The sequence below is a fragment of the Pezoporus wallicus genome, unplaced genomic scaffold, assembly GCF_028554395.1.
Source record: "Pezoporus wallicus isolate ANWC-B61680 ecotype Strahan unplaced genomic scaffold, APGP_CSIRO_Pwel_v1 scaffold_2584, whole genome shotgun sequence".
Taxonomy (NCBI): domain Eukaryota; kingdom Metazoa; phylum Chordata; class Aves; order Psittaciformes; family Psittacidae; genus Pezoporus; species Pezoporus wallicus.
This window is the reverse complement of record NW_026642851.1, coordinates 5,031,725-5,051,837: the sequence shown is the minus strand read 5'-3', so window position 1 is coordinate 5,051,837 and position 20,113 is coordinate 5,031,725. Positions and strand designations below refer to the sequence as shown.

The following is a 20,113-nucleotide window of genomic DNA, read 5'->3' as shown; positions in this document are numbered from 1 at the left end:
TTTGTCAAGCTCTTCTTAGCCCTTGGTGCTGACAGAATGTTAGTAAACTTTCTGCTGTTGCCTGAGAACCATTTATGGGAAAAGTTAGACATGTTGGTAGGATCTAGGTGTCAAAGAGTTCTTGTTGCTTCCAGTGGGAAGAGCTAATCTTTTGGTCAGCTTTCTTCTGCATACAAACTAAATGTAAGACCAATTGAAAATGCTTGGAATATGTCATTACGTTGCTGAAAAATGTTTTGGTCACTGATACTTGTATGAAGGAGAAAAGTTAGTGTGCACTCTTTTCATTATAGAACCACAGAATGGTTTGGGCTGGAAAGGAGCTTAAAGCTCATCCAGTTCTAGCCCCTCTGCCATCAGCAGGGACACCTTCCACTAGACCAGATTGCTCAAGCCCTGTCCAACCTGACCTTGAACACTGCCAGGGATGAGGCACCTACCACCTCTCTGGGCAACCTGTTCCTTGCCTCCCTCATAGTGAAGAATTTCTTCCTAGTACGTAATCTAAATCTCCACTCTTTCAGTTTAAAGCCATTCCCTCTTGTCATGTCACTACATGCCCTTGTAAAAAGACCCTCCCCAGGTTTCCTGTAGGCACCCTTTAGGTATTAGAAGACTGTTGTAAGGTCTGCTTTGTTTCTAGTGTAAAGGTGGCATTAATGGAGAGTTTTTCCAGATTCCTCTGATAGTGGAACTCTGTTCCTTCATTTCTGGAGCCTACAGGAGCTGCTGGAAAGAGGGCCTTTTTCTAAACATCAGTGATTCCCTTCAGATATTGGAACACATGCAGGTAAAAGTGACCTCAAGGCACCATCTGCCTTGGTGAGGAAAATGCCTTCACTCCTCTTGACTGTTAGATGCAGTGAGCTTTCCTTCATGCCTAAATAGTGACTTTGAGACAATAGTTCTTTCTACAGCCTAATGACACAGCAATCCAGATGGATTAATCCTCAAGTTCTGCCTATGGCGTGTGTGTTGCTGCCCTTGTTTTGTGTTTTCTGCCCTGGCAGATGCATTGTGCATTGGTTGTTTGCCTCTCACACTGCAGCTGTGCATGAGTAGTGGCTCATTTGAGTTCTGCCAACTCGAAACTGCCAGGCATCCTTGGCAGAGGGGGTGTTTCACTGAAGAGAGATTTTCCTTGTTTGAATCCTTTCGCTCTGACCTCATGCTTCTTCCTAAGGAAGTAGGTTCACCAATCTGGTTGTACAGTCAAGTCCTGTAGTATCTAGTGAGACAGGTGGAACTATGTTCTGCAGCACTCTACTGCTGTTGTATCTAGTGGTGTTCTTCATGTTGTATCTGACTTTGGGTAGGTGCAGAGGGTAGTAGAAACTGTGGTGTCCGTGTGTCACAGGGTGAGTCTCTGCTCTGCTCCCTGTCTTGGTGTTAGAAGTGTGATCTCCAGCAGTCACCAACGTTTTCGAATGAATTAGGGCAGGAAAACATTCTGAATGTTACAAGTTTTCGTTCATGGCTTTACTTTGTTTCCTTTTGGCAACCCAGTGCTTCATTAGTGACGCTTGTAATACCCTCTTTGGTCTTACTTATCCTAGCCACTAGTCCTTGCTGAAGAACCTTGTCAAATGTGTTTTAAAAACATGAGGTTGAGCAGTCACCAATTTTTCTGGTTTTGCCCCAGTAGTGATATATTTAAGACGTCTTGCACATGAGTTAGATGTGACCTCTTATGCATGGATCTTTGCTTCCTTTTCAGAAAAAGGAAAGAAAAGAAGAAAAGGAGTATGGTTTCCCCACGGTTCTTGCAGTTCTTCCGTTCTCTGGGATACAAAGTCTTCCATAACAACAGAAGTTACAGTAAAAAGTTTCATAGGAAATCAGAAATTACAACTAAAATTTTCTCAAAGTCAAATTAGTGTCAGCCTCTATACATAAAAGCATAGCAAGTATAAGATCCGATACCACAGGGTTTTTCTGGTGCTGAAAGCCAGTGTTAGGCTTCCTCTTGAGAAGCAGCATCTTGCCCATTCAGTTACTTAGGTTTATCCTTTTAGATCTATGAGATCAAATGGTAGTTCATGCTGAATTTGCTAGGAGTGACAGCCCGATAGTTTTCCCGTCTTCACTGCTTCACCATTTAACCTTGGGTGAATTTTTGAAGAAAGATGAAGTGGAGGCAAGGAAGGAGAGCAAGAAGAGACATTTCCAGGGGAAAATAGGAATAATTTTTTCTTAGTTTGTTGTAACTGTTCTGAGATGCTCATGATTTTGGAGTGCTGAGTGGAGATGTGTGAGCATATATAGCCAAGTCCATCAGTGCTCAGCATCACACCTCTGCAGGACCTCAGATGGATCCCTGCTGCTCTCCAAGCACTGGATGTGCAGTAGTGACACCTGTGTAATACAATCAGTTTGTGCTCAGGACTGCTTTATCCACTGGTGCTGTTCTCTCATCCCTATTTCTGGAGACCTCTTTTACTTTACCATATTGACTGAATTCAAATAACCTCTGATTTCAAGCCCACAAATAAATAATAAAAGTGTGGTTTCTTTTTATTTTTTTTTTTTTTGAGAAGAATAATTACTGCCATCTTAGAGGTACAAATAGTCCTTGCTTCTGACTCATTGAGTTCATTGATACTACGATGTTTATGCAGAGAAAGGCTATTTTAGGTCATGTTTACGACTTTGTCAGGATCTTCATCTGCTGAGAGTTGGCAGAACCCCACCAAAGTGAACTGGGCCATGATACTGTGCTCTGGCTGTTGGTGTTTAACCCTCCCTCTGTCACACCCTCATTTGGCGTGGGGAGCAGATATGTGATCCAGCATTCAGAAACGAACGCAGACCTCTTGAAATGTTTCTTAATTCTAGCTTTCCCTCAGAATAAATGACTTACTGAAGGTACTCCAAAAAGGCAGGTGTAACAGCCTTTTCAACAAACCATGATTCTATTCTGCAGCTCCCCTGCCCCAAAAATTGAAAAAAGCCCCATAGATGTTTAGCTTTCTGCAAGGGTAAAAAGAGAGAGCTTGCAAGAAGAATGACAAATAATGATAATTAATATAGTAAATGAGTGCCTATAAATATTTTGAGAATGCTAGGGAAAGTAAAAGAGAGGTTTTGCAGTTCTTTAATATGCTGTAATATTTGAGTCTAGTCCAGTGACACAGAACTCTTGATTAAAATTAGATATTTGCAAATGACAACAGAGGGGGCCTTGAGGAAAATGTTGCATTTATATTTTATTGTTTTGTTTTTTTTTTCTTTTAACAGGGTCCCTGTCTTGGAGATATTTATTTTTATTATAACTAAGCTTTTTTCTGTATTTTGTCTTGAAGCAAAGTTTTTATTTTTGTTTTCCCCAGTGCAAGTAGAAAAGTAAGTTTTGGAACAGATTTCTTATTTTACGTACAAAAATTATATACTGCATAGCTCTGGATTTATTACAACACAACTGGGGCTAAAAATTGACCTTTTATAACATGTGCTAATTAGCAGTGTATTGCTGTACTGTAGCATAAATTGAAGTGTAACAATTATTTTCAAAACCACAGTTAAAATTCTTTTTAGGTAAATCTACATGAAATATTTGCTGTAGTTTTTATTCAACTTCATTAATGTGTTTATTGTGATTTCCCATGGATTTATCTGTGTCTGTACTGAACAGTCATTTCGCACGCCCTTAAAGCATTGTTAACAAGCTGAGGTTTCTATTCTCCTGTTAAATAAAGGAGGGGAATTACATTAATACCTAAAGAATCTATTACTTTGTAAATGTGACTGACTCCCAGAATGTCTCCTATAAAACCTCACTGTTCTTACAGGCTCTGAAGCACAGTTTTTAAGTTCTGTCTTGCTGTAACATTTTGTGTTATCTTCTGCCTTGATTCTCTTGATGCTTTTCTTTCGTCTACAAATTTGACCATAATCTTTTAATTAGAAACCACAAGGCTATAAATAGAAGTAAATATAAAATTATTTACATCAAAGGCAAAGCGTATAAGTAGGATTTTCTCATCATTTTAAAGGAAAACCCCAACATTATTTTTGATGGAAATCGTTGTTATCTCTTCTAGCAAAATTTACTAAAAAACATCAAAGTGCTTTAAGAAGGATTCTTCAGGAGTGAGAAAAATGTGTTATGAGGAATTGTACATTATGTTACAATGTATTTTAAATTACCTTTTTCCTTATTTTAATAATAATAATTTTAATTTTAATAATAATTTTAATTTTAATGATAAGGAAAAATATTAGTTGTCATATTACTACGCTGCTTTCTACACCCAACTAATATGCAATGTGAGGAAAATTTCTAAAATACTTCCTTTCAAAGTTTGAAAGAAAGTGCTTTGCTTGCAAATGTTTCACTGGTGATTAAAATATGTGACATTATTTGAAATTACAATCTTCCAAACATATTTCGGGTTATCTATAGTATAGTGCAACCAGGCTCCCCATAGATCTGCAATGATGCATGTTGGTTGTAGTCATGTACGTGTATTCCTTTTGTACAAGCTCGTTCCTCAGAGCCACTTTCTGGAGAAAGTTGATTCCCAGGAAGGGTAGGGAGGGGACTGTATCAAAAATCATCACTATTCTGTTCTGTTTCTTTGTAATAATGAGTAGTCACACTTCTTACTGATTGCCTGTCTTTGTTACTGCGGTGATCCCTGAGGCATGGAGCAGGTGATTTAAATAATTGGAATCTCATCCCTCTTGGTTTGGCAGGAAGGTTTGTACCTTCAAAGGTACCACTTTGTTTTTCTAGGATTCAAGCTTTCAATATTTGTTTTAGATAAAATGTCTTTGTGCTTAGTGATTTGAAATAATCCTTTCCTCTCCATTTACTTTTGATTCCTTGCAGACATCCACTAAACTTTGCAGTCTTTGACAAAAGTCAGCCCTTGCATAGTTGCATTAGACGCATGGGATGCTCAGTGTTTTCTGTAAGGGGGATTGCAGGGTAGTACACTTTATGTGCTACTGGAATTTGCATCTGAAAATCCTGCAACTGATTTCAGAGTTGTTTTTCTTCTTCAGTTGCATGACATTAAAATTTCAGAACTTTTTGATTGTGTTGGAGGCAAAGCCCTGTGCTCTTCCATTAAGTTGTTAGAGTCTCCTTTCCTGGCTCTTGTTCATGTTCTGATTCAAATGCATCTCTCTTGGTCTCCAAGAACTTCCCTTTTTTGACTGAGTTGTCAGCCATCAACGTGTCCTGCCCGTGACTGTTGAAAAAGCCTCAAATTTTCTGAGAAGGTTCCTTGGTCTGAGAGCTGAGTGACATAACTGTCTTGATTCAGTGGTTTAGAGGAGCCTTTGCAGATGTCTGTCTAGTTGCTTGTGCTAGAATGAGGTTGTATAGATGGAATAAAAGTATGTATTTCCTTTCTTTGGGTTCTTTTATTGACATATATCTACAAGTGTAAGCTTCCTTTGCAGCTGGCTGTTTTACCTATTCACTGAGCAGGTAGGTAGATGGACTTAAAAATAATGTAAAGCCAAGACCTTTTAATATCTGTTTCTTTATTTTGTGGTTCTTAACCAGATATTCAGAAGAACTGTTATCCTAAACCGTGTACTGGCTGGCACTCTTAAGGTGCAGGTTTTTGTTACGCTGAATGAGATCTTTTAGCTGTCATTGACGGGGGAATCTGTCTTCCTCATCTTCATTCTCTCTTGTGTGTCCCTTCCAGATTCTTTCCATTTTATCTACTCATGGTGTGACTATATAGTTTATTTGGATCAGCTTACTTGTCCAGCAGACGATGAATGCACTCCCAATTATTGATTGATACTCTGATGCTGATCTGACTTTCTGGGTAGTCAGATGAGCCAGTAGGGAGAGCAGGTGGGAACACATGGCTGGGATGGGACAGAACTCTTCATTTTTGGCAGCAGCCCTCAGTATGCAGTGTTGCAGTGTTTTGCAACCAAACATCAGGATTGAAGGGAAGGGCTGTAATTTCTGGAAAGAACTGAGTTTGTCTCTCTATCCAAAATGTGTGTCATGGCATCTCAGTTGGCTTGACATACACTTGAGATGCTCTTGATTGCACTTGAGTTTAAATTTAATGGTAAATTTCTTGGGTTTGCCCTGCTTGTCTTGGGGGTGGTTACGTCTGTGTAAAGTTTTCATCTTAATGTATTAATAGTAATTTTCTCTTTTAAATCCACATTAACAGCTTCTGTCAGGGAATAACTGTGGTCCAGCATCACCTCAGAAATACATTAGCCTCATAAATGTTTATCTTAGGGACGTTCAAGGGAGGAGATTTCCCAGACCAAATCAATAAAATGCAATATACCTAGCAGCTAAAAACCAAACCAAAAAACCCTCAGAATTTTTGCTCTTACAGTGAATGAGGTGAATACATTTTAATGACAAATGCTATATTTAGTATATGTCCTTTTAGAAATTTAAGTTAGGCCTTTTATATTCTTCCTCACTGACAAATTCTTTTTTGATACCAGCATGTGGTCATATAGAAGACTTGCTTATACTGTGTACAGAGATCTAAATGATGGCATATGTAGCTGTGTTACCAAGCAGAAATAATAAAGTGTTGTAGAATGTTCTTTGCATTTAATAATATAATGTTGAAAAGTGAACAAACGGGCTGCCATTACTTCTTTGATCAGAAAATGGTTGTTGCAGTGCAGGAAGGTAACTGAAGCTTAGTTAAGGTTAGTAAATGTGCTGCAGTGGAACAAGGGAATGGCAAAACTGGCACTGGCCCTTTGTACCTTACTGCATCTTGGCCTGTCACATCCTGTTTATGAGCAGCAGCCTAAAAATTCACGTTTCTAGCAAGAGACAATGGAATTTTAACACCATGCAAAGCAAACTCTGCTGCATGAGAGTTGGAAGAGAAATGCCAATGCTAACGTGATAATTTGTTGATGGTTGTTTTTGCTGTATTTTTGGTTGTGCTAGCTGCCGCAGGCCAGAAACATCTAAATGATGGTACTGCGTGTGGGTGGCCGTATGTGCTGTGGCTGTCTGTCGTTGCAGATACCAGCTTGGCTGTGTCATGGGTCATTTTGGACTAGTGGGACTAGCTGCCTTTTTTTGTAATAAGATTTCTTTTTTTTTTTTACTAGAAACTGGGCTTTTGATTGTGTATTTGTTTAAAGAGATGCTCTTAAATAATTCAGAAATTACAGGAACCACTTAGTGAAAACCTGTGGCCTGGGTTACAAGGCAGGTTAGATGTAATGGGGGTAGCTAAAAGGATATCTGACTCTGAATTGTATCTACTGAGAAGCCTTCTAAGAAGCTTTCCAGTTAATACTGTGTCCTTCTAAACTGTAATAATCTAAATATGTGGAATTTCTCATTATGCCATTTTGGATGCGCATTCACTGAATGGCATTTTTATAAAGGGCACTCAGCTGTCTATTTTTTTTTTTTCCCTAAAGGAATCAACTATTTGTAAACATGTATTCATGGCTGTGGTCTTTTTGATTTATTAGTACTTGCACTTATATATGTAGACAAAAGAAAATACTGTTGTAGTGCAGCTAAAAATGTAATAAAAAAGTCGTGTTTCTCTCAACTTTCCATTTCTTTGTTGCTGTTCTTTTCCAGGGAAACTGATATTCTCAGCTCTTCTGGATTTAATGCCTATTGAAAGCCTGCCAGTAGTTTTAGAGAGAGTGAATTTGATGATTCACATTATCCTATCCTGTCCTGTGTTTCCCAGAGTTTTCAATAAATCATTTGTTAGAGTTGTGCTATTCTGTTTGGTATTTATTTAGAGAAGTGTAGTTCAGAGTTTTAAGTGGTTCTTCAGTGTTTCCTCTTAGATTCCTCTGTCTACATGCTTCAAATCTTAATGTGCAGATTTCAATGAAAGGAAAATGAGAACAAAGTTGAAACTGCTCCAAAATGTCTGAAAGTAGCTTTTCTTATTAATTAGGTAAATAACATGGCTGTTCGTTTCTTGTGAATTTCAGTTCCAGAGCAACTATTGCATTTCCATTGGGTAACTCGGTATTTTCTTCCACTACTACTACAATAAATACTCTATTTTTGGAGGATTGTGACTTACAAAGTATTCCTGTGTTTGTCCTCTATAGGACTGAATGAATACAATTAATTCAGGGAAAATATATAGCAAAGGAAGGAACAAAGAAAGGAAGAAAGAGATGTTTCTCTAGCACCCAGTTTTCTTTGGATTTAGTGACTGCTCAGGGGGCTGGAGTTTTGGAAGCCTTTTGGAGGAAATGGGTTACAGGGTGATGAGTCAGAGCTTTACATAAAATGCAAGTAATCAAATTTTAGCCCATTGCTATTGCGTTGCTTTATGGGCTTAAATGAGAATCTGTCTGAATGCACAGCTTCTTTCAGGTAATGTCAGTGAGATTTGTGAGTGTATCCTAGTCTGACCAAACCAATAATGTCTCAGCTATTCTCCACTGGTCTGTATCCAAAGTCAGGATGGGAAACAAGTAACACGTTAGCCAGTGGGAGACTTCCGCTGTCCTTTGCTCAGCGTTTTGCCCAAGGTGGAAGTAGAGAAAGTCATTTACCCGTGGTGTGGATGGGTTAAGAGGGGGTTGTGGTGTTTGGAATTCTTGAATTAACCTTGTAAATTCAGAAAACAGATCTTTTATTTATCATCATACATGGCTTTGTCCATTTTGGTGCAATTTTATTTGGTTAACGGCATAGTTACTCAGTAAATATATTTAATATGTGCATTCACAAACCTGTACAGTATGTTTTGCTGTGGCTAAATACTAATTCTAGTCTTCTCAATATTGCAGTCTACCCACATTGCTCGAGCCAGCTTCCAAGTTGATGCTTTTGGATCATCTTTCATCCTAGATGTGACGCTAAACCAGTAAGTAATGATTGCTTCGTACTCCGTGTTTTTTCGAGACCTGGTACCAGTGAAATGTCATTTTTCAGAGGAGGCTTTAGAGGCTGTATTATAGCACAAATGCTATTTCTAGGTATTGAGTTCATCTGTAGTAGCGTATTTTAAGTTCTTTTGTTATTTTCTCATGCACCATTATAGGTGTTTATATTTCCATTGTTACTACTTAGTAGCTACTGTAGTGTAGGTAACATTTTAGCATTATAACTTCATTTGCCATCTTTCAGTTAACCGTAAAGGCAAATCACTATACTCACACAGAGCCTCCATGTATATTAAAAGATAGATTTGCTGAAAACTGGTAGCTGTTAGCATTTTATTAACCAAGTGTAAAGTACTGGGATACAACAATTGCAAGACAGCTAATCCTCAAAAAAGGATGAGATTAATAGTTGGGAATGATGTTTCTCTGGACGCATTTACAGTCTTTTGGGAGCAGCGAAGCACTATAAGGGGGAAGCACACTGTGAACTTCGGTCTACGAGGGAAGTCTGAACAATAGTAAACTTAAAGTGAAATCTGGTATGTGGCTTTCAGTTTTTGAAGATGCATCTCAGCACAGCTATTTAAAATAGCAGTTGTTTTTCTTTTCTGCTCTGAAGTGAAAAGAGAATAAATAATAAATAATAAAGTAAATAGAAATGCTTTAAATAATTCAACTCCCAACAATTGAACACAATGTTGCGTGCTTCAGTGTAAGAGCTGTATTCAATTGCCACAAGAATTTCTGCTATAAAGATGAACCATTCAGATTGCAATGAAAGGCCCTCGAATTTCTTTTTTTTTTTTTTTTTTCACTTGTATGCGCATTCTAAGCAGTGGTGATTTCTTAACATGACTTAAAAACCACAAATGAATCCTTACTAGTTACAGATGGCAGAGATAGTGTGCTGCTGGAAGGAGAGGGAAAGAGTTTGGTTTAGAAGTATGATTTTATAACAAATGCATTTTAAAAGAATCCTAGAGAAAGAATTTCCTGCTAAAAAGCACCAAATCCACAACATTGAAATGTGTCTTGGAAAAAGCAATTTTTATACCCACTTAGACCTTACTGAGAATACATTCCAAAACCTGTTTTTACAGCCAGGCTTGATGGGGCTTTGAGCAACCCCATCTACTGGGAGGTACCCCTGACCGTGGCAGGCGGTTGGAGCTGGATGTTCCTTCCAACCCAAACCATTCTATGATTCTATGATACTTCGGGTGACAGATTAATGTTGCAGTCACAACTAGTTTCTGAAAGATCAGGATTGTCCTTACAGTATGAATTTCAGGTCATCTTGATATAAGTAAATACATTTAGCAATGGCATATGAAAAGACAAGTTAAGGATGTATTTGTATGAGCTGCAGCAGTTCTCTGTATCTCTGGATTTTTTTGTTTATGTGCATATACATATGCACATAAATGCACACATATGTTTAATCTGTTTTGAGATTTATTCTATTTTAATGTCATTTTTTTATTGTCTTTAATGAGACTAAATCAGTATTTGTATGAGTAAGACTGTAAAAATATATCCTTAGTGTTCTTAAAAGTGCCAGAATCCAACTTAAATATGCACTTTTCTTGAGGAGCTATGCTTTCTATAATGTGAAAAAGTCCTATCACAAATTTTGCATAATGAAAACAAGAAGTCTTCAAGGAAACTAAGATGTTTGACTTCTATCATGATATTTAAATCAGCATTTAAAATACCTCCGTAATAGCATTTGCAGATCATACGTAAAAAAGGGCCAAGTATACCAGAGCAACATTTAAAATGTAATTATTCTTGTGAACAAATCTATTTCATTCAGAAGTATATATATATATATATATATTTCTCTTCTCTTGCAATTCTTATTCTCTGTATTACATTCTGTGTGCATGTTCTAAGGATCCTGAGAGAAAAGCACTATTTTTTTTTGAGAAGTGGTTGGCAAATTTAGCCCAGAGTAGCTTTATATTGAAAAGAAGTTGAATTCTTGTAAGGATCAAAGTCCAAGATTCTAGTTTTCCTCTGTAAAAAATATCATCTGAACTTCTGCTAATATTAAAAACATGCTGAAGCAGGTCCCTGTGGTAAAATTAGCTCTTATGCATAATACATATTTAAGGAATGTTAAAGGAGGTATGGGGGTCAGGGGTGAATAACCTAAAATACATAGGTTATCAGAAAGGAGAGACTGTCCCTGCCTTTGTCAATCTCTGTTCTTGCAGTCTCCATGTCATTTAAAGATTGGTGTAATATGGCTTGTGCATCTGATCATCTCTAGTTACAATGTCAGTAGTGGTCAGTCACACTGGAAATATTCATTCTTCTGTATGGTTCCCCAACTTATGGAGGACAAAATTTCAAAATTAAAATGATAGTAGCAAACGGAGAGCTTTAAAAAATCAGAAACTAAAATGTGCCCTTAATGTCTGTCTGCAAATAGTTTTTCTTCCATCCAGCTTTCTTGTTTTTCTTGCATACTTTTTCTTGACAACTTTTTTGTACTCTGGCAGTTGAGGCTGGCAGAAATGTTTGTGGTCTCCTACTTGTCTCTCTTCCCTCATTGCCGGATACCCTCTGTTTTACTTCTTCACCAAAGGAGATTCTGTTATTGAATCTGAGTGTTGAACCAACTTCCCATTCCTAGACCCTTCCTCTCTCATCTCTCAGAATGGTAGCCTGCAGCCAAAACTGATCTCTGCAATGAAACAAGCTGGGAAGATACAGGAGGTGGGCATGGAAATGTAAAAGCAGAGCTTACATTGACATTTCAGACATCAGGAAAACTGAGGCCCAGAAAGGGAGCATTGTGCCAGTCTTCGATGCAGATGAGAGGAAGGAAAACAAATTTTTCCAACTGGTGTTATGGTGTGGCAGTTTAATTTAACGTTGAAATCTGTGTGGTTTCTTCTTGCTCATACTGGATCTCAGCCAGGTTTGAATGTGCATTTGTTCACATTCAATACAGATGTGACATACACTGAAACATTACCTTGAATGAGAATAAGAAAAAATAATAAGCTGTTATAACTACAGTGTAGTTTCCTTTTTTCAGTGATGGTGGTATTTTCTCTACATACTTCACTGTCTTTCTGTCTTCCATTTCCCCCCGAGTTGCCATAGTGTCTCTACAGTGAGCTTTTTTAAAGATAGAATGTTTCTTTTTTAACTTTTTTTTTTGCCTGTTCAGCTGGCTGATGTATTTACAGAGGAGCTTTCAGATCGAATCAAGTTATGTTTTTAAAAGGTTCAATCCCATAGGCAAAGGTTAGGGGTTGCCTTAGTTGCATTGGTGTGTTTATGAATCCATTGCTTCAGTATCCTTATGTGTTCAGAACCGCGTCTAATGGAGCTGTTTTCTGTGGCCATCTTTGTTAATGCCTCCTTTGGCATTGCCAAACCTGGGGCCTGTCTGGCCTGTGGTGCCTACCCTAGGTTCACTTAGCGGTAGCCACATCAGGCAAGAAGGATGATCGAGGCCCTTCCTGGCTGCAGCATCATCCAGTCTATGAGGGCTCTGGTGCCTCCTGTCATAGAGACGAGTAGAAAGGGTTTCCTGAACCTGAGTCTGAGTTGTGCCTGCTTCTGAGGTGTAGTGTGGGGACCAGGTATTCTGCTGAGGGGACTCCTGACCTTCAGAAAGATCCCTCGAGCATCTGGGCACCTGTGTGTGCTCTAGCTCATCATGTTATATCAAGAAAAGCCCTCCATGATCGTGGCCTTTTTGTGGGAGAGTGAACACATCGATAGCCTGAGTGAGATCCTCAGGTTTGTGGTGACAGGGAAGTGCATAAATAAGGATTTCACTCTTATATTCAGCACTTCAGGACTTCTCTGTCCTTCCTGGTGACACTTAGTCACTAGGATGGAGCATAATCACCACTTGCTTTCTCTCCTTGTAAGACAAATTTAATTCCTCTCATGTTAGTGAAAAATAATCCATAAAGAAGTATTAGGCTGGGCAAGATGTGCTCAGAAACCCTACCACTTTATGAAGCCTACACATCTTCTGTTCCTGTTGGGTACCTGACTGTGTCCCAGAGGAGTGCCAGTGCTGTGTATACATTGGTGGTCATGATGATCAAATGTGTTCAGAAAGCTGAAAGATTTCAAATGAGGCAATTTTCATAAATTGCAATCAGTCTATTCACGATGCGGAATATAAATGCCCTTGTCTCTTAGTTTATCAGAAGGTAGGCAAAACCAAAGAAGCTTCTTCAGAAAATATTGATATTTTGTTTATTTCAGTTTGAATTTAAATTATTTCTGGTTAGTGATATGGGAAAGTTCCTGGCACACCAGGATTTAATTATTTTGCCTTGCCACTGAATGCTTTTTGCAGCTTCTGCTGAGGAGGATACAGACATTCCTCATGTCTTGTGGGAATGTTTATTAGTAATGTCTTTTAACTAGAGTTTTGCAAACCTTACAGAATCAGACCGTAAACTTCATCAAAAAATCCTGGAAACAGAAGCAAAATAAAAGGCAGCTTGACAGACAAGTGCCAGCTTTTTCGTGAGACGAACTGCTGAAACTTTGCCTGTAATTTCTTTTGGCAAATGGTCTCCAACACTAATATCAATGTGTCATGTAAGCTGTAAATGGAAAACATATTTCTAAATTTGCTCTAAATTGGCTGTGTGGATTTCAAAAGGATTAGCTCCCTGGCATGGTTTAAAAGGTGCAGTTATGCCATTTGTGACTATTATAATTCCCTGTGAGTCTTTATTCCGTGTTGCCCCTGTGAGCTTTGCACTCCTCCTGGTCACCCACAGGTTGAGGGGCTCCACATGATGTGACGTGACCTGCTGCAGTGTGGTGCTGGGTGTGAGAGGACCTGTCCATGCTTTATGATCTTCGTTACCCTCCTAATGCCTCTCAATAACTGTCTGGGTAACTGCATGTGGTAAGTGATGGTCAGATCAAACCTGAGGAGAAGCAGCTCTTCCTTTCAGCTGTTTTGGGTCTCCCTAAAATCCAACTCAATCCCTTACTAGCTATTTTAATGGATGCCTTGGCTGCACACAGTCCCAGTAGTTTTCAGTAGCAGCTGGAATTTATTTGAATCAAGGGAATTCAAACTCTGTTCACTTTCCTTATTCATGCTCTGTGCATGTAGGCTGAGGAGCCCCACTTGGGTACAGTCAATTTGGTAATTGATTCTTACTTAAAATAATGCCTTTCTTTTTTTTTTTTTTTACCATACGAGAGTGCTCTGAAGTTTAATTGTGACATTTAGTACCATTTTTCAGGTAGCAGGATATAGACTGGGTTAAGATCTTCTGAATGAGGTACTGAATCACGTTCTGCACTATTTTTTAATTAAGTGGTGCTTATCATGTGCTTTGTGATCAGAGCCCCAGCTCACCCAACAGGATTGTTCTTTCACAACCCCATTTTGCAAAATCATTCTTTCCTTCTCCCAGTCTGTGATGCAAAAATTAGTATGGTCAGAGCTACAAACCAGATTTAATAAACACTTTCTCCCTGATATTGTTGCTTAATTTCAGAGGTTGATTTTGTTCTCTGGGAGACAATTGTTCTGCACCTCCATTTGTGTTAGCATGCTTTGCTAACATATTTTGCACAAACAAATGAAGAATGAAGAATCTGTTGAGATATAAATTGTTTGAATGGATAATTGCCCTCAATGATAAATGTTTGAACATTAGTTTTAGACTGGAAAAACCCTGTAGCATTGAGTTATCCTCTCACCTCAAGTTTTCCTCTCACTTCGGTATGTATAGCACATCAGCCTTCTTTTTGTTCTATCGAATAGGTTCAGCTCCTGGATCTTTGATAAAATGGCATCTTTAATGATTTCTGTGCCTTTTCATCAACCTCTCTTGTTTATCACCATCCTTGCTGAATTGTAGACTTAGTACTGCATTTTGGCAGTATCACATATAAAGGCAGCATAGTTTTCCCATTTCTTATTGATACACCTCTTTACATAGTTCCCAAGATTTTTCTTTCCTTTTATTCCTTTTTCTTTCTTCAGGCACCCTTTTTAAATTTTTCTTTTATTTTTTAAAACATGTTCTTATTCCAAGCTTAGAATTGGCTGTTTAGTAGGTATGTACTATGTTCTTTGATCGTATTTTATCATCACTCTTACTATTATTGAATTTGCAGTCCTGTTTTTTTTCTGTTTAATGTTCTGTTATGCTTAAGTCTTCTTTTGGAAAGGTTAAATTGCTTTTGAGAACTCCATTGCATTCCATTTTTAATACTGTTACTTAGTTTCAGGTTAATAAATTTCCATTATGATTGTTGCTCTATTGTCATTAGGTTTTTCATTGATTTCTTATCAGCTGCTAGTAAAGGGTGTTGAAGTCATCACAAGCTGGCTACTAACTTCAGTTGGATGGGGATATGAAAGTTTAAGTGATGTCTGTGAAATGTTTGCAAATGCTTAATTAGCATTCCAGTTAAAATGAGAATAAAAAAGGTAATTTGTTTCATTCTTCTATTATTTCCAAGTTTGTCACTAAGATAGTTCTAAGCACCTGCGGGAGAATTCCCTGTTATTTCTGAAACACCACTTAAGGTTTATGACTTCTAAGAAAAACAGCATTGGAAAACATTTATGTATGTATACAAAATCTGTGAATTCCCTGGTAAGATACTTTCCTAGCCTATTAAACAAAGCTTCTGAAAAGGTCAGTCCTTTGTTTTTCTCTTAATGGACGTGGAAAAGAATATTTTACTGCTTTTAGGTAATTACATTCACTGGAAGTAATATCTGTAGGTTTATAGCACCACAGTCTTTGTGCTCTAGGTGACCTTGCTTGACCTTGCTTGAGCAGGGAGATAGACTGTATGACCCCCGTATGTTCCTTCCAACTTCAACCATTCTGTGATTCTGTGATAGTAGAATAATTTAAGCATTTATCAGCACTGAGTATAAATTGCCTGTCTGTGGTCTGATTTTTTTGACACAGAAATAATTACAGGAAATGTACTACTGTGTATTTGTGAGTGTGTGTAGGAAGAAAATGATTAATTAGTCTGAAGAGATATTATCATTCTATTACTATAATGTTTTTCTTTCTTGATGATACTCCTTAAATTACCAGATCACTTAGGAGCTATCTATTTTACACACACATATACAGACATACCTCGTATGTACAGATCAATCGTGCTATTTTTGGCATCTTCTTTAAAGTAAAACAACTTAAACTAGGAAAAGATTCTAATTGCTTAACATGTTTCAGTGCCTATGAATTTATCCGCAAAGTGCTGAGTATCTCCAAGTGGCAGTAACTTTAACAATCACATGAGCTCTAGTCATTATGAAGGATTTTAAAAGAAAAATTAATTGTATTTTTGATTTAGCCTCCGCAAGGCGACTATGACACTCAAAGTGTAGTTTCTGGATTTACTGTTGAAATGGAATTAGTGGTGAGGCGCTGGAACAGGTTGCCCAGAGAAGCTGCGGCTGTCCCATTCCTCAAGGGCTCAAGGCCAGATTGGATGGGGCTTGGAGCAACCTGGTCTAGTGGCAGGTATCCCTGCCCATGGCAGGGGGTTTGGAACTAGAGGATCTTTAAGGTTCCTTTCAACCCAAACCATTCTATGAGTAGTTTGGGCACTAGAGGTTTTACTTGAATGTTTGGATTGGATACTGTTACTTCTGTAAATAATACAAAACAAACCACTGACTTTTTCAACTATTTATTTATTTATGCTTTAAACCAAGCTAGAATAGGATTTGTGTTCACGAAAGCAAACAACAGCCATAAAAGTTGGTCGTATAGAAATTAATGATCTTTTCTTTCTTTCTGTCAGATTCTCAGACCACTGTGGCTACAACGTTATTGCTGTCTTACAAATTGTTCCATATGAATACTAGTCAGAGTAAGATGTGAAGAAGGTAGTAAACAGGAAAAGGCATGAACAGAAATGTAAATAGCTGGTATATTCTGTGCTGTCCTTTATAGGGCATCTTCTCCATGAGTCAGCAGCCTTCCTACTGATACAATTCCCTTGATATCCCTCTCCCTGTGTTGTCCAGCTGCTCTGCCCTGTTTTTTTACTTTCTCCTTGAGAACTTCTTTGGCATCATGACCTTCTGTATGTGTGCATTAAAAATAGCACTTACAGAAAGAGAGGAGGTGCTGCAGGCCTTTTAGCTTGGGGCTCAAATACTTTGCTCAGCTAAGCAGTGAAACGAATTTGAATCCCCTTTTTTAGAGAAGAAGTCAAGTGATGCATGGAGCTATGAATGAAGATACAGAGAATGAAGGTAGCAGGAACTGTTAGGCTTTCCATGGGGATCTGGAGGACCGAATAGATGGCTGAATAACCAACAGTGCACAAACTCATGTTTTTTAATTCTTTGGGATCATTACATAAGGAATAGGTTATTCAGCCCTCTTCTATGCAGGATAGTCATTCTACTTAAGAAATGTGTTTTTAGTTCAGAGACTGAACCAATGGGCAGTATCAAACCAATATGTTGTTAACATATGGAACGTTTTACCTAGCAAATAACCGTGCTTGACTTGTGCACACAAATTCTTGCACCAAAGCAATGGACTTGTTTGCTTTCTTTGCAGTATCTATTAAAGACATAAGGTGCTACCTGAAGTCTACAGCCATTTGTTTCTGTGGTTGTGTGAGATTTATGTAGCATTCCTCACTCAGTGGCTGGAAACTGGCTTCTTTCGACAGACTCTATATTGTGGGTAGTCTTTCATGTAATTGTTTTCATTTGATTGAGGCCTGCTAGTGAGTAAAACCTCTTTTACAGACTGTTGTGTTATCTTAGTGCAGAAAGTTTGTTTCCTTGAAGAAAACCACAAGCAAACCAGATTCTGTACTTTGATTTGAAAGGCTTCGCACACATTGCTCCAATTCTCTTCCCAGCTGTATTAGTGTAATGACCCCCTCTATGTGGCGAGACTTTTTTCCTCTTCCAAAACATGCACAAAAATCAGTTTTTCGTATCCTGAAGCACCAGTTAGCAAATGCAAATCTGGTAGGAAATGACTGATCCTGTGCCCTGTTTCCCTTTTGTCAAGGGTGCTGTGGCCATGGAAGCCACTGCTCCCTGTGCCACCCTGGGCTGATAGACAAGTATCCTACTGGAAAACCTTTCACTTCTTGAATATAACCCAAAGATATTCTTATTCTGTTGTCTGTAGTCAACAGTTCAAACAGTGGGACTCTCCATACTTTCCAGGCCTTTGGACTTCAAAGTCTGCGATTGTTACTGCAATGTTTCTATAATGCCCCGTGTAAATCCTACTTTTTTAATTATATGAAATCAAATTTTCCTTTTAAGTCATCTGATTGGAGCAAAACTCAGTATGACACTTAAATTCTTCAAATACCTAATTGCTTCCTATTTAGTTTAGTTCTTTATTGTCCAAGTTTCATTTTGAAATAGTAGGAGATGAATGAAGCAATGAAAGATACCTTGTTTACACTACTTATCAAATAGGGTATTAAAATCTATGTTTTGCAGAAACACTGAACAATTTATTTGCACCAATATATTAAGAAGTTGTTTAATGAAATATTTTGTCAGATAATCCTAACAGAAACAGAGGCATGTGGCTGTTTTATGGTATGCTATTGAAATGAATTATTTTTTTTTAATCCCTTTTGTGTTTCAGGTGTTTTAATGAAGTAGTATAGAATCTGCTTGTACTACCATAAAATACAAATAAATTCATGTAGGCCAGAAAAAATCCCTTTATCAATTGACTGAAGGATTGGCTGTGTGTTAGTAGTTCTATTTCTTACAAAACAAAAAAGGACAAATGTTAGACAGTATTTATCATGTGTCCTCATTCTGTTCCATTTACTTTATTTCTACCATCCCAAAGGAAATAAAATGCTGTCATTTGGTGTGATACACAGTGAGATGAAGGAGAAAAATCATCTTGTGCTTTTATTAAAGATGACCTACTAAGAGATATTTCTTCTAAATTGGGCTTCTGCCCTTTTTTTGAAATATTAAAGGTCAATTAAAAAAAAAACAAACCCAAAACCTTAACGATTTTTTTGTTCTTGACCTTTCTTCCCTTCTTTCTCCATAGAAATAAACCCACTCAGAACCCAACTTCTTAATAGCCAAACTTATTTTTATGCAGTGTTGTGTACCTCATATCAGATCTCCTTGTTCTTGCTGATGAATCTATTGAGGAGGGTATAAACGTACAAGAAGTTACAAATGTGCAGGATGTACTCATCCCCTAAGTAAAACCCCTCCCGATGATACACTGAAGATTGGCCTAAATATCAAAGATATGAGATTTGCTTCAGAAAAACAAAACCATTCATGTCCGGAGGACGTGACAGATTTTAAGCCCCTGGTTATGTGCTAGCCAGTATATCATAGTGGCAGTTCTAAATAGTTGTAGAGATTAATATGTAATTAAAAAAATATAAAAGAAAATCACCCTGTCTTTTTGTAGATTGTGAATTTTTGGTATCTTTTGGTTTTGCTTAAGTCAGCCAGCCAAAAGAAACACAACAATATCTTAAAGATTTTCCCTCTATGAATTAGTTCAGTTGGAGCAAAACTGTGCCTTTTTTCGCTGTAAATGTGGTACTCGTTGTGGCTCTCATTCAACCTTCCTTTCACAGACACAGCCTTGGTGGTGACAGTGAGATTATAATTATGTCTCTGCTTTTTATTGCTCTTATAATGAATCCCACTTTGCTTTTGGTCTGTCAGATTTTGATAGTAGTCAATGAAGTTATGCTGAGAGAAAAGGAGAAAACATGAGCTTGGTGTAATATTTCTATAATAGAGTTATGAATGTTTTCAGAGCAAAGAAATAAGGAAATTCAGGTGTGTTTCCACTTTTTAAAGGGACATATATTCCTAAATATCACTGAAGGGACTAAAAAGTTTTTTGTTATGTTGCCGTATGTTTTAGCATCATCTCTGTTTTTAGATAATTACAAGAAGCAAAGGGATTCTTGCCATGACTTTAGAGAGGCATCGGGTTATCAGTGCATTTTTGCCTGTGTCACGTGGTCCATCTGATTACGGAGGAAACTTCCTAGAAATTAGCCAAAGAATAAATTTGGTTTATTGTGCTTCACTCTGGTAATTTGCTCATCAGTAAGTGGAAATCATGAAATGTGAAGCTGTAGCAAGATCGAGCTGAATATGATACTGTAGAGAAGCTGCCAAGTCTAGCTAAAGAGATTAATATAAATACATTTCCAGTGTTAATGAAAAATGGTGGCTAGAGCTTTTCTCTTATATATGTACAGCCTTTGCTTTGGTACAAAGTTACAGATTTCTTTTGTCTTCCTC

The 20,113-nt window shown here is 37.8% G+C and overlaps 1 protein-coding gene across 12 annotated transcripts in view; it reads left to right on the top strand.

The window, feature by feature from the left end:
• Positions 1-20,113, top strand: part of ADAM22 (ADAM metallopeptidase domain 22) — a 131,262-nt gene that overhangs the window by 8,741 nt on the left and 102,408 nt on the right. For all 12 annotated transcript variants that reach the window (XM_057432462.1, XM_057432461.1, XM_057432460.1 and 9 more), the window contains exon 3: positions 8,740-8,816. In XM_057432462.1, coding sequence (XP_057288445.1) covers positions 8,740-8,816 — 77 coding nt within the window. The remainder of the gene's footprint in view (positions 1-8,739; positions 8,817-20,113) is intronic.